General features: G+C 42.1%; 1 protein-coding gene across 1 annotated transcript; it reads left to right on the top strand.

Annotated features, from left to right (window-relative positions):
- The first annotated feature begins 413 nt into the window (after nt 1–413).
- On the top strand, nt 414–12,937 carry tmem87b (transmembrane protein 87B). The gene is made up of 19 exons (XM_080016535.1): nt 414–545; nt 1,770–1,830; nt 1,924–2,015; nt 3,935–4,069; nt 4,154–4,207; nt 4,587–4,746; nt 4,829–4,890; nt 5,400–5,583; nt 6,035–6,134; nt 6,222–6,315; nt 8,803–8,874; nt 9,090–9,198; nt 9,505–9,563; nt 9,978–10,081; nt 10,153–10,223; nt 10,316–10,386; nt 10,894–10,946; nt 11,030–11,060; nt 11,601–12,937. The coding sequence occupies exons 1-19, from the start codon at nt 435–437 to the stop codon at nt 11,640–11,642; spliced, it is 1,665 nt and encodes a 554-aa protein (XP_079872661.1). The 5' UTR covers nt 414–434; the 3' UTR covers nt 11,643–12,937.
- Nucleotides 12,938–13,010: the final 73 nt, after the last annotated feature.

The following is a 13,010-nucleotide window of genomic DNA, read 5'->3' on the forward strand; positions in this document are numbered from 1 at the left end:
ATATATATATATATATATATATATATATATATATATATATATATATATATATATATATATATATATATATATATATATATATATATATATATATATACACACACACAATATAAATAAAAGTTAACTTTATTTATAAAACTTTATTATATACAAAGATCACCATCAAGACATCACAATAACATAATATAGTTTGTTCTCTATATTGACAATAGAGTATAAAAAAATATAAATATAAAAATATATATCTAGCTTCTAAAAAGCCTTCTCGCTTCATGGGGAGTTAAAAAATCATAATTTTATTATTAATCATTGTTTCATAATTACAGTATTTGCCACATAGGCCGTCCGTTTCTGATGACGTGCGTGGTGACGTGTAAACAGCGGAAGTGAAGCCTCGCCCACCTGAAGCGGAGTTCCGTGTCGCTGCCGTCGGGATGGAGGGCTGTGGCTTCCAGCGGCTGCTCCTCGCTCTGCCCGCGCTTCTGCTCGTTCATGGAGTCTTATCCGCCCCGGAGACCGGACGGTGGAGCGTCACGCTGCGGAACGTAAGTGGCACAACACGCGGACACGATGCGGCGACCTGCCGGCTGACGGTGTAGCGCCACAGCCCGGAGCGTAAGCCAGTGCAGCTAGCTGGCTAAAAACACCGACACGGTGGCCAGGAGTGGAAATAATCTGGTTCTATCTGAGACGTTTGTTGGCAAAATGGCCAAAGTACCATAATGGTATTTGTATTTAAACGAGTATATAATTACTTGCTCTTAAATGTACTCAAAAGCATCCAAAGTCAGTACATGACACATCCAGTGCCCTGATGTAACAACAAGATCAAGATTTCAAGAGGTTTATTTGTCACAGCATATAATACTGTAGATTGAGGTGATTCTCTTGCAAATCCTCATTCGAATTTACAGTAACATAGTTTAGACAGTGTAATTGAATTGTAATTTACAAATGTAAGTATAAAACAAGATTTAAAAACAATTAATGTGAATGTGTTAGAAATGTAGTAGAGTAAAATGTATATGTATATATATATATAGTTGCTATGCTTTGCTTTGAAATGCAGTGCAGCAAAAGTTGGAAAGGGGATGGTAGCTCAGGCGGTAGAGCTGGTGGTCTAGTGATCTAAAGGTTGCTGGTTGGATCCCAGGCTCCTCCTGCTAGCATGCTGTAGTGTCCTTGAGCAAGACACTTAACCCCTAATTGCTCCTGATGGCTGCGTCCGTCGGTGTTTGAACAATTGTAAGTCGCTTTGGATAAAAGCGTCTGATCAATGACTAAATGTAAATGTAAATGTAAAGTCTCAATGTAAATATACAACCAAATACTTGTACTGTGTTACCTTAGACCACTGGATATTTGTTTTCTTAATTTCCGAATGATGTAGCAGGTACTTTGCCAAATATTTTAAGTAAGTCCAGACAATTTTCAAATGAATAAATAACACAAGTCCTTCTGATCCAGACCCGTCTCCCTCTCCATGTTTTGAATGTTGTTTAAATATCAATTCAACACATCGTCATTATTGAGGTCACATGGTCATTTAAACAACACTGGACAAACAGTTTGGAGTCACTAAATAGGAACCTCCTCCTGATGTTTTTCATCGTACTTGATGTTTGAAACCTGCTCTGGACTGCGTAAGGGCCACTCGATCAATAATGCAAGTGTTGTTAAGTTCCTGTTACATACTTTGATTCCAGCCGCATTGGTTTCCCCTAGCAGCGTGACGCGAGCCTGTCCTGTCATGTTTTACTCTCCAACAGACTTCAAGGCCGCTGCTGCTGAAGAAATCAATGTACAAGGGCACTGACATCCAGCTGAAAGGTACCGTTTAAGTCAGGGTCAGTCTGGATCTGGTCTCAGGTCAGTTGTTTTTCTCCTCATCATGGCTCCTCATCCCCTGTTGTGGTCTTTCAGTGGTGTCCTTTGGGTGTCCAGAGGAGGTGATCTTTACCATCCAGTGGTACCTCAAATTCTACCCCTGTCACAACGAGTTCAGTAACATCGAGGTACAAGTAGCTCAGTGTTATTCCACCTTTTTACAGTGAAATAATCCCACTATCATCTTAACCATTAAAAATGTCACAAAACACCACAAACATGTACAACTGTGCTGTAACAAACAAATCTTGGAAATGACTTGAGTCTGGAGTGACTAGGACAAAAGAGTGAATCTTTAACTCACAAACTGAAAATAATTACTGAGTACTTCATTAAAATGTGAGTAAAAAAGAAGGTTGCAATTATTTGGAGGACAATTCTTTGCTAAAATGCCATGATGGTGACTGATGGTGATTTTGAGTCAGAAACCTCACTAATCACTTGCGATCCAGGAGAAATCTGATCTAAAACTTCATAGTCTACTTCATAGAGTCAAACTTTATATAAAGGACCCAACGCACGCCAGTTCTATTAAGGCGACACTTATTAATATCATATGAGACAGAGCAAACGAGGCACTTTGGATGTCATGCTTCTTCTGGCTCACTGTAAATATCTGCCAGCTGTATGCACATATTTACACCTGAGGCCAGTCCTGAACTCAGTGAAGCGAGTCATCTAAAAAGCTTTGTTTTGGAGATCCACCAATTGCAGTTTTCTTGGCTGATTGAGATTTACATTTCCTTTTTTTTTTTTTTTTTTTTTTTTTTTTAAGTGTCAAAACTGTCAAGTCTGACCTGCCGATTCTGACTTTCATTCAATTATATATTCATAATAAAACATATTATATATTTAATAGTTTAATATAATTAAACTATTAAATAACTTTTACATTGTCGTCCGATCATTTTGATGAGTCATCAGAGAAATCACAATTTTCTTATATTTGGTCTCATCGAATATATCTGCTGTACGTCAATGACGTTACCATCGTGTGAGCTTGTCACGTGACAGGACAGCTCCATGTATGGACTACAACTGCAATTTTCAGTTACCACTATAGTGAAATTGCTGATTTTGACACACGGTGTTTATTATTGTTCATTATTCACTATGGAACAATAATAGAACATGAAACTGAGTTCCAATAAAATATAATACTACATGGAACTCTCACCAAGTGTCAGTATCATTCAACCTGGAACTGGAACATATTACTAACATGGAAATGTCCAGTTCAAACTTCAAATGAAAGTCTCTTTCACATTTAAGTGCAAATATACCTTTATTCTGTTATATGGATATGGTACTTGCCATTCCAAAATAAATCGCAATCATGACAAAAAAAAATTGGAATCCTGAATGGCCGGCTCCTCTCAGTCTCGTTCACTGGAAGTCCCTCTTCGCTCCCGTGCATTAAACCAATTGAATCAAATGGAACGACTCGTTTTACTGAGTGACTCAAAAGTCTCAAAAAAAGTCAAACTTCTCATCACAAACAGAGCTCGTGCACTATAAACAACCAGAGCAGACGCTCCGCTGTAGTGACAGCGATAGATACGCAGTCTGCACAATTTTGGAATATTGTCAGGCGATAGATAAATAATTGATCTAATCTTCTTAGTTTCCCTTGAAGTAGCTCCAAACAGCTGACATTTTCTTTCTTTCACTCTTTTTGAGCGACAATTACATTAAATTACATTGGTATCAGGTTTGGGTATTGGATAATTTTTACCACTACAGTTCATGTGCACTGTATGGGTGTGTCAATTTGACCGGCACAATTGATATATCTGACACTGTTCGGCCTGTGACCGGTCATGGCTGATCAAGCTGAAAATTGGCAGATTCAGATCACCGGCCGATCAATTGGTGATTCTCTACTTTGTTTGCTTTGTCTCATGTTATATTAAATACACTGCTTCAATCCATGATTGGCACCTACAGTATTACACTTTTGTGGAAACCTTGATTGATCCATCCTATTCCTTAATACTGTGTTTTATCCTGGTATCAGTTTCTAGTATTTGTAACTTCTTTGTTCCAGGAAATGTATGAGCGGATCCCGCTGAGTCGGGGGGAGAGCCTGGACCCCAACCCTCTGGGACAGGGCGAGTTCATCGAACACAAGCACCAGGACCTGACCTGTAACAAAGACCTGCGCTCCTTCACCATGCTCAACGTAAGCGTTAAATACCATTGGGATGTTAAAATTCATGACATTACTGTCGCTCTGCTCCACCACTGACAACCATCTGGGTTTCAGAAAGCCAAGGCCGAGGCCCGCCCGGCCGCTCCACCCGTTCCTGGTGCCCCGCCGGTAAGAACTACATGTTTTGTGACACTTACACAAAACATGGTGGAGGTCTTAACCCAGTGATTCTCAAATCTTTTTCACACCAAGGACCCTCAGTTTGACGCCATCTCTGTAATTCCAATCTGAGCAGATTTTTATTTAAAGATCTTATTTAGTGTCTGCCATAGTTCAGGAGATGACAGTGAAGCTAGGACTGAAAACCGATGTTGAGGATGTTTTCTGTGTCCAGGAAAAAAAGGCACAACAAAGGCCACCCAAAAGTATTAAACATTTGTTTTTTATGAGAGTAAGACAGAAATGTTTATTTTTTTTATTATGATTTATTTTTAATTTATTTTATTTTTTTGACCGTTCTGTGTGTGTGTTTGATTGTATATTCCAGGATGAAAACTACACCCACTGGGTGACGGAGGAGTTTAGCAGCAGCAACGGCAGCGTGAAGCTGAAGGATGACGTCATAGCGACCACATGGAAGGACGGCCCGTACCTGCTGGTGGTCAAGGTGCTGCCTGACCGGCAGAACACCCACTGGAACCTCACATGTGAGACACACCACATCATAAAATATTATTTTTGTGACTTTATTTCTTATATCTGTTTTCTAACCTGACTTTTCTTCTCCAGTGAACGTGGTGATGAGAGGCACGCACGGCTTCATCTCCGTCACAGAGTGGCCACTCATGATAGTAAGTCCGCTCGATAATGTCATATTCACATATTCTAAATCAGTAGTGTCGTAAAAGCAGCACGCGGTTCGGATCACAGTTCATTTGAGGTTAAGATGTCAGAGGCAGTTTGGTTCATAAAACTAAACAGTGAGATTAGGCTGTTGATATTTATGTATCCTGGCTCTACGTGGTGTTCTCTGTGTGTCCTGCTTCTACGTGGTGGTCTCTTTGTGTCTTGGCTCTACATGGTGGTCTCTGTGTGTCCTGGCTCTACGTGGTGATCACCGTGTGTCCTGGTTCTACATGGTGGTCTCTGTGTGTCCTGGTTCTACGTGGTGGTCTCTGTGTGTCCTGGCTCTACGTGGTGATCTCCGCGTGTCCTGGTTCTACGTGGTGGTCTCTGTGTGTCCTGGTTCTATGTAGTGGTCTCTGTGTGTCCTGGTTCTACGTGGTGGTCTCCGTGTGTCCTGGCTCTACGTGGTGGTCTGTGTGTCCTGGCTCTACATGCTGGTCTCTGTGTGTTCTAGTTCTACATGGTGATGTGTGTGGTCTACATCCTACTGGCTCTGCTCTGGTTCCTGTGGGCCGCCTGCTACTGGAAGGACCTGCTCAGGATCCAGTTCTGGATCGCAGGTGTCATCTTCCTGGGGATGGTGGAGAAGGCCATGTTCTGCGCTGAGTACGAGAACACCAATGCCGTCGGCTCGGCCAGTGAGTACCGATCCACTCCGCCTTCACCTCATTCTTTTGAGCATTTCCAAGCTGTATTATAAATAATCGATACTTTGATAATATTGATACTTTTATTGAAAGTTATGCAAACATTTTCCATCATACCGCCACAACGACAAATCAATTGAAATATTTAATATATGTATTAACTGAATTTTGTTCCGTGACATATTTTTGTAAGGCACTTGAGATGGTAAATAGAAAAGTCGGTAGCAATTCTCAATATGTATAAAATGTCAACGTGGAATCAAGTGGTGAAATCCTGCCCAGTACTGAGACACTCTGAACACTGAGGCCGGTCACAGGATGCTGTCCTGCTCCGTCGATGAAACCTGTGATCACACCCATCCCTGCTGATGAGACTCTGAGACGTAGACTAAGATGAGACTTTGTTAATAAACCATCTCTGCTCCTGGTCGTGTCTCTGCAGCTCAGAGCTTGTTGATCTTGGCAGAGCTCATCTCCGCCCTGAAGAGGACGCTTGCCAGGATGCTCGTCATCATCGTCAGCCTCGGCTACGGCATCGTCAAGTAAGTCCCGAAAAACCATTCCTGTGCACCTGGTACTCTCTAGTGATCCGGGATCCCAGTCTAACCTACACCCTTCCCCACCCCCAGACCGAGGCTGGGCACCGTCATGCACAGGGTGGTCGGACTCGGAGTCCTGTACTTTGCCTTCGCCAGCATCGAGGGCTTCCTGAGGATCACTGGGGTGAGAATCACCTCGTTCCTTAAGGAATGTGACGTTGGAAAAGGCTTTCCCACTGAAGTGCTGCCGGGAAGATTAATCACCGTGGCCTGAGAGGAGCGATGTGTCCAGGGTTTCCACATGTCCTGGAAAACCTGCAACTTTGTAATGTAGTTTTCCTGGCATGGAAAAGTCATGAAATATTACAAAATATATAGTGGAAAAATGAATTTTAGCATGACAGGGCCCCGACACTCACTTTTAGAAGTGGCGTCTAAGTTGGCGACCATGCATCAGCTGTTTTTTGCCAAAACGGACAAAATGGTTGCCGAACTCTAATAATTTATTTGTTATTATATAATATAATAAAAAAATGTATATAATACTTATAATCCCTGATGTTTAATACAGCACTCTTTTTTTCTACATATGAAAAGTGGTTCATAACGAGGGAACCACACCACACAATGACCCAAAAGTGGCTCCTCTGGCCCCTGGGCAACCTGCAGGCCATGAATGAATATTCCTACAAGTTCAAGTTCAAGAGATTATTTGTCACATACATACACATACGGTCGTACATATATGCAGTGAAATGTCATGACACCTGGTGATTACGCACAAGCTCTATTAGCTCGAAAAATACTCAAATGTGCGAAATCGACACGCGGTGCTCGCGCCGGCGCCACAATCGCGATTCTGGGTTCTGTAATTATATAATAGGATTAATTGTCTGTGTTGTATGTCATATTCTTTTATCAAATTGAAATGTACTTAACTGGGATGGTTGACTTCCTTTCAAGTTGCAGTTGGGCAGTGTGCAGGTAGAGGACCGTGGACGTTGTCCGGCCCCAAAGGTTGAAACTAAACTAAACGTTAAGAGTCAGTGGCCCTGTTTACAGCTGGCATTAACATGCGTCTTGGGTGATCCGCTCACAAGTGGACAGCTCTTGGTACGCCTGTTCACACCTGCCATATGAATGTGTCTCGAGTAACCACTTGTGAGCCGGTTGCGATATGAATCTTGCAGTTTCTGTTGTACTGATTCCTTGGCCCAAATGGAAATTAGACAGTGTTTCCTGTGTACTCCATCCACGAGAATCTGAGAATGTTGTGGCTTCTTCTTGATGTTTGGCACTTTAATATGACTGCGTTGGCGCGCGAATGAGTACGTACTGCCGCTTACGCAGAGGACCTCAGTGGAGTAGGCGCTAGGGTCGCCGCGGTTACCGGTGTTACATGGTGTTCAGACATACACCGATAACATTACTTGCCCATCCCCCCCCCCACCGTTGTTTTTTTGTTTGTTTTTTTGTTTTTGTTTTTTATTTAAATGTTTTATTTTTATATAGAAATAAAACCCATTTAGTTAATTTATCAGTGTCCACGTTCATCAAATAAAAAATAAATCAAATTAGTAAAATACTGAGCGTGTTATCAATACTTAGTCAGATGCTACAAAAGTGAAAGTGTCTTCTTGATGCGTGCACAGCGGAGTCACATTTCACTGATCACGGGAAGAGAAGAGAGAACAGAAGACCATGAGATCAGGTCTAGTTCGGGACCTGTCGCCCTCTCCATGCGTGATTTGTGGCCACAATCTCCGTCTGCTGCTCTTTGTGAACAAAACAGTGTTTTTTATTTTTAGATGTATTTTATTTTACTTTTTATTTTACTTCAAAACAAAAAAAAAAGCAGCATTGTGCATAAGGGGGGAAACTCAATGTGTCTTGGGTGCGTTCACACCGTCCACTTGTAATCGGATCACCCGAGATGCATTTTAATGCCAGGTGATACGGGGCCAGTTCCTCCTGAGGAGAGGTCTAAACAGCAGAAATAAAGAGTCTTTGATACAGTTTGGTCATGAAAAAATGTCCTGGAAGATGATTTCCTGAAGAGAGTGGGAACCATGATTCCAGCTATTTATAGTTAATTTGAACTCCTGGAGCTGAGCACTTTCTGTGTTTGTCCCTTCACCAAAGGGGAAAGACAACGGCCCCGCCCTCATCACCGCCATCGGCCTGGCCGTGTTAGACTCCTGCACCGTTTGGTTCATATCCTTCCAAGGCGCGAGTGGGCGGGGACCAAACTCTGCTCTTATTGATTAAAGACGAAAAATCGAATCCCTTTAGAGTGACATGAAGCTCCACCATTTGATGCTTTTAGGAGTGAAACGACACTGTCTGGTGTAGGTGGCGGAAGAGGAAGAAGTTTGGTTTGATTCGATTTCGTCTGGTTTCCGTAGATCACTGGTCACCTCTTGGTCTCGCTCCCATTTTTGGACAGTTCTACTGTCGTGCAATCAGATTGTTGTATATAGAAGGGAAAAGTAAATAGTAGAATTTTTAGAACTTCGTTTTAAGTGGATGTAAAAAGGAGGGGCCAGTGATTGAAAGTCTCCAGTCAAGCTCTCTATGTTCTGCATGGTGTTATTCTCTCTGGTGAACGTGTTTCTTCTTCCTTTCTTTCTCCTTCCACTCCTCCCTCCATCCTCTCCTCCTCTGTCCTCAGGCTAAGGACTCTGACCTGGCCCTGCTGGCCAACATCCCTCTGGCCCTGCTTGACTCCTCTCTGTGTTGGTGGATATCCTTAACTTTCCTGCACGATGGCTTTCTGACTCTGTTTGCTCTCCAAAACTCCCAAGAAAATATAAATGCATATATATATATATATATATATATATATATATATATATATATTTATAAATTGCCAGGAAGACGTTTGGTCATAGAAATGATCCAAGAAGGGTTGACTGCAGGTGTCACTGCTCTGTGTCTGCTTCCTTGACTCGTCATCACATCTTCGTCAGTTTGGCTCAAACCATCAAGACTCTGAAACTGAGGAGGAACCCAGTGAAGCTGTCTCTCTACAGGCACTTCACCAACACACTGATCTTCGCTGTCATAGGTGAGTCGGACTTGTTCAAGGTCAGAAATGTGCTTGAAATGGGAATGCAAGTCTCAAATGCTGGATCCTTCATTTTTCATAACGCTGATGACAAACTCATTCATATTTATATTTGTTTATCTCCTCATGAGAAATCCATCAGTTCCAGAAAAAGGCGACAGTAAACACTAAAGCATGGCAGTGCTGGAAAAAGTTCATAATGCTGATATAAAGTGCTGGAAAAGTGCTTGAATTCTACTTCACTTCACCCTGTAGCCCCTGAAGATCCTCTGATGCCTGAGTCTAATTAAACTTTAACTTTCTCAGCCTCCATCATATTCATGGTGTGGACGACAAAGAAGTTCCGCCTGGCACATTGTCAGTCTGTGAGTACTTATTTATATTTATTTGGTGCAACGTTCTGATCCTTTAGTACCCAATAAAAGAGGCATTTGTTGGTTTCCATTTCATCTACAATCTTAATTGAAACAAAGCAACAAACACAAGCAGTTTCCATCCAAATTTAAAGGGGATTTTAAACAAATGTCAGAAATGGGGGGGAAGATAAAATGAGAATTTTCTGCATTGTATCAGTTGGATTGAGGTAAATTGACAGAGAACCTGATTTTTTTATGTTCAGTATAATGTCTCTTCTGCCAAACACAGGTAGACAGGTGTAATTACATTATTAGAAGCTTTTGTGAGCATTAAAGGCAATTCAGTTGTTAATTGCAATTATTAATATTATTATTATTATTATTATTATTATTATTATTATAATTATTACAACAAAAACATAGGACTGGGTGGAGCTGTGGGTGGACGATGCCTTCTGGAGGTTCCTGTTCTCCATCATTCTGCTGGTCATCATGTTTCTATGGCGACCGTCTGCAAACAACCAGAGGTGAGTAGTCGTCGTCTCTCGCGTCCTTTTTTGGGAGGTTTGTGGCTGAAGCTCTCCCCCTCCTTCCCCAGGTACGCCTTCACCCCCCTGATGGACGACTCGGATGACGAGGAAATTGAGGAAAGCCTCACCTCCAACCTCGGTACGGTAACATACAGTATATAAATATGGTTTCATATAATAAAGGATGTTTGTCTCTGAACTCTGTATTTACCTGCGTCTCCCGTCCCGCAGCCGACGGCATCAAGCTTCGAGCCGCCAAGAACGACGCCAACAGCGCCGCCCCGACCCCGCCGGCGGTGACGGTCAGTACATCACTGTCCTCCTGCATGAGGTGTAGTGCTCCACCAGATGGCGCTGTTTATCATATTATTCAACTCAAATGGTTTTATTAACATGGGAAACATCCTTTTCCACTGCCAATGCCATGGAAAAAGGTGAAGAATATAAAAAGTAAAACAGAACAAATGTAAATATTGCAATAAATGAAAAAATATACATGCAGATTAGTGAAAATAACCTGAAATAGGATATTTTAAACATTGCTGTTAAAATGACATACATGGATACATGAAGGTGAACCCAAATTTCAAATCTTAGATTAAAAATCTTGCAGTTAAAAAATAATACAGTAGTTTTTTTGAGAGGCTCCTCCCCGTGCGTGCGTTTTACCTGTTGCTCGTTGATTACTCTAACGAGCAACAGGCGTACAGCCACCCTGATTCTGGGCTCAATTACCTAGATCCACGATAGGTGTGGCTGTTTAAACCACACCACAACTATATATATCTTGTTTTTTTCCTGTGGAGCAGGATGAAGACCTGAAGTGGGTGGAGGACAACATTCCCAGCTCCCTCACAGACGTGTAAGCAGCCGGTGTATTAAACAGTCACTGTGTTCACTCCAGAAAGTATTTCCTCTGACGCTGTAATCTCTGCTCCTCCGCAGGGCGCTGCCCATCCTGCTCGACTCGGACGAGGTACGGAGAATCTGCACCGCACTCAAAACTTAAGACCCTCCCCCCGCAGCCGGAAGGTGGGGTTTAGAGGGCTCCGTTAGAGTGAAGCAGCCCCACGAGGAGCTGCTTCATGAGGAGCTGCTTCACCAGGAACCAGGAAGTCAGTTCCCGGTTCTCAGGAACTTGCGCCTTTTCCGCGAGAGCTGGTTCCAAGCGCACAGCTCGGACGGTTCCTGGTGCCGTAGAAAGCCCCTGCGAGGTCGTACTTTTGGGTGAAACGGGAACCGTCGAAGTGGAACCAATAAGAAGTCGACAAAACAAAAATAAGTAATAGACAGGCTCAGAAATACACAGGGTAGAATTTACGATAAAATGAAGAAAGAATAAAAATATAAAATGCGTGCGGACAAATCCTACTTATTTGCTGAGGTTCACACAACAGAGGCTGTTAACGTGTTTTTAGTTCATGTAGTATTTATTTATTTATTCATTTTTTATAAAGGTCAACGCAGGACAAAGTAGGACAAGCGTTATTTTTTAAAATCTTTTTTTCCTCTTCAGGAAATCATGACGACCAAGTACGAGATGTCCAAGATGGAGTGAGGATGGAGGTCCAGCGGGGGACGCAGGGTGGAGACATTCCAGCAGGGGGCGCCACACAGTGCTTCTCGTCACAAGCCCCTGGACTCTGAGCTCTAAAGCAGTTTCTTTCACCTGGAAACTGACATTTTTAGGGGGAACGCCTCCCGTGTCTTATCCTGTCCTCTCCAAAGACATCGTTGGTTATTCCTGTTTGTTTCATGTGAAATTCTATTTAAATTGAATGGAGGAGTTAAAACTTTGGGCCTTGTGCATGAACTCTGTTAGGTTTAGCTTACATTTAGATTTAGTGTCGGCGAGGTTCAGTGACGACTCCAGGACCAGAAAGTAAAAGCCCAGTTTCCATGTTTTTGCCGGTTCCCCTCAACCCAGAGTCGCCGTCGGACTCTAAATCCCGAAGTGGAGTTTTTACTTTCTAAACCTGGATTTTCTACCTCTGCTGAAAATTTAAATAACGGGAAATCCTTGTGGGAGGTTTTGTTTTTGTAAAGTTAAATTAATATATATGTAGGGGGGGTGGGGGTGTTGGCCAAAGTGATTTAAAATGATGAAGTTCAGGGTTTATCGTCAGCAATTCAGCAAATTCTCGCGCCCTGAAAACACGGAAACCGAGACCGTTCTGAGGCCGAACTGTAAGTGATGGAGAGGAAATTATGTCATTCAAATTCCTCTGTGTGTGCGTGTGTGTGTGTGTGTGTGTGTGTGTGTGTGTGTGTGTGTGTGTGTGTGTGTGTGTGTGTGTGTGTGTGTGTGTGTGTGTGTGTGTGAGCGTGAGCGCCTGGAAATGTAGGAGAAATAACAAAGTCCAGGATTTATATAAATATACAAGTTAAAATGTGATGAGGGGGGTTTACTGTCTGTGTGTGAAATAGTTAATAATATAAACTTAAAGAGCAATAGAAACCTGTATTAAGGCTCCGTCCTGTTTCTATCCGTTATTTATTTTGTGTTTTAAAGTGTACTTAGAAAGCGTGAAGCCTTCTGTCCGGTTTCCTGCCAAAGGGTGGAACTTTGTTACTGACTGGTTTCTAAGGTTTTTTTGTTTTTTCTTTTACTGGTTTCGACCGGTTTCTGACTGTTTTGCTGGTGAGGTGGTTTCAGAGCACAATCTGCACCAGAGCGGTTTTTGTGATTATGAATCCTCTGTTTTCTATTGATCTGAATGGAATAATGATTCAGAGGGAGAGCTTCTGACGACGTGTCCAGATGGAGTTTATTTCCAGTTGTCTGGCGTCACCTTTTCATAAAACTCGTCCTTTATTCCTCCTGGTGTTAAGATGATTTACCCTTTTAATTTTTAATAAAATATATTTTTACTTAAAATATCTTTGAGGTTTATTCCTCAGTAGAATTTTATTTTGACATTTTTAT

The sequence above is a fragment of the Zeus faber genome, assembly GCF_960531495.2.
Source record: "Zeus faber genome assembly, chromosome: 16".
NCBI lineage: Eukaryota > Metazoa > Chordata > Actinopteri > Zeiformes > Zeidae > Zeus > Zeus faber.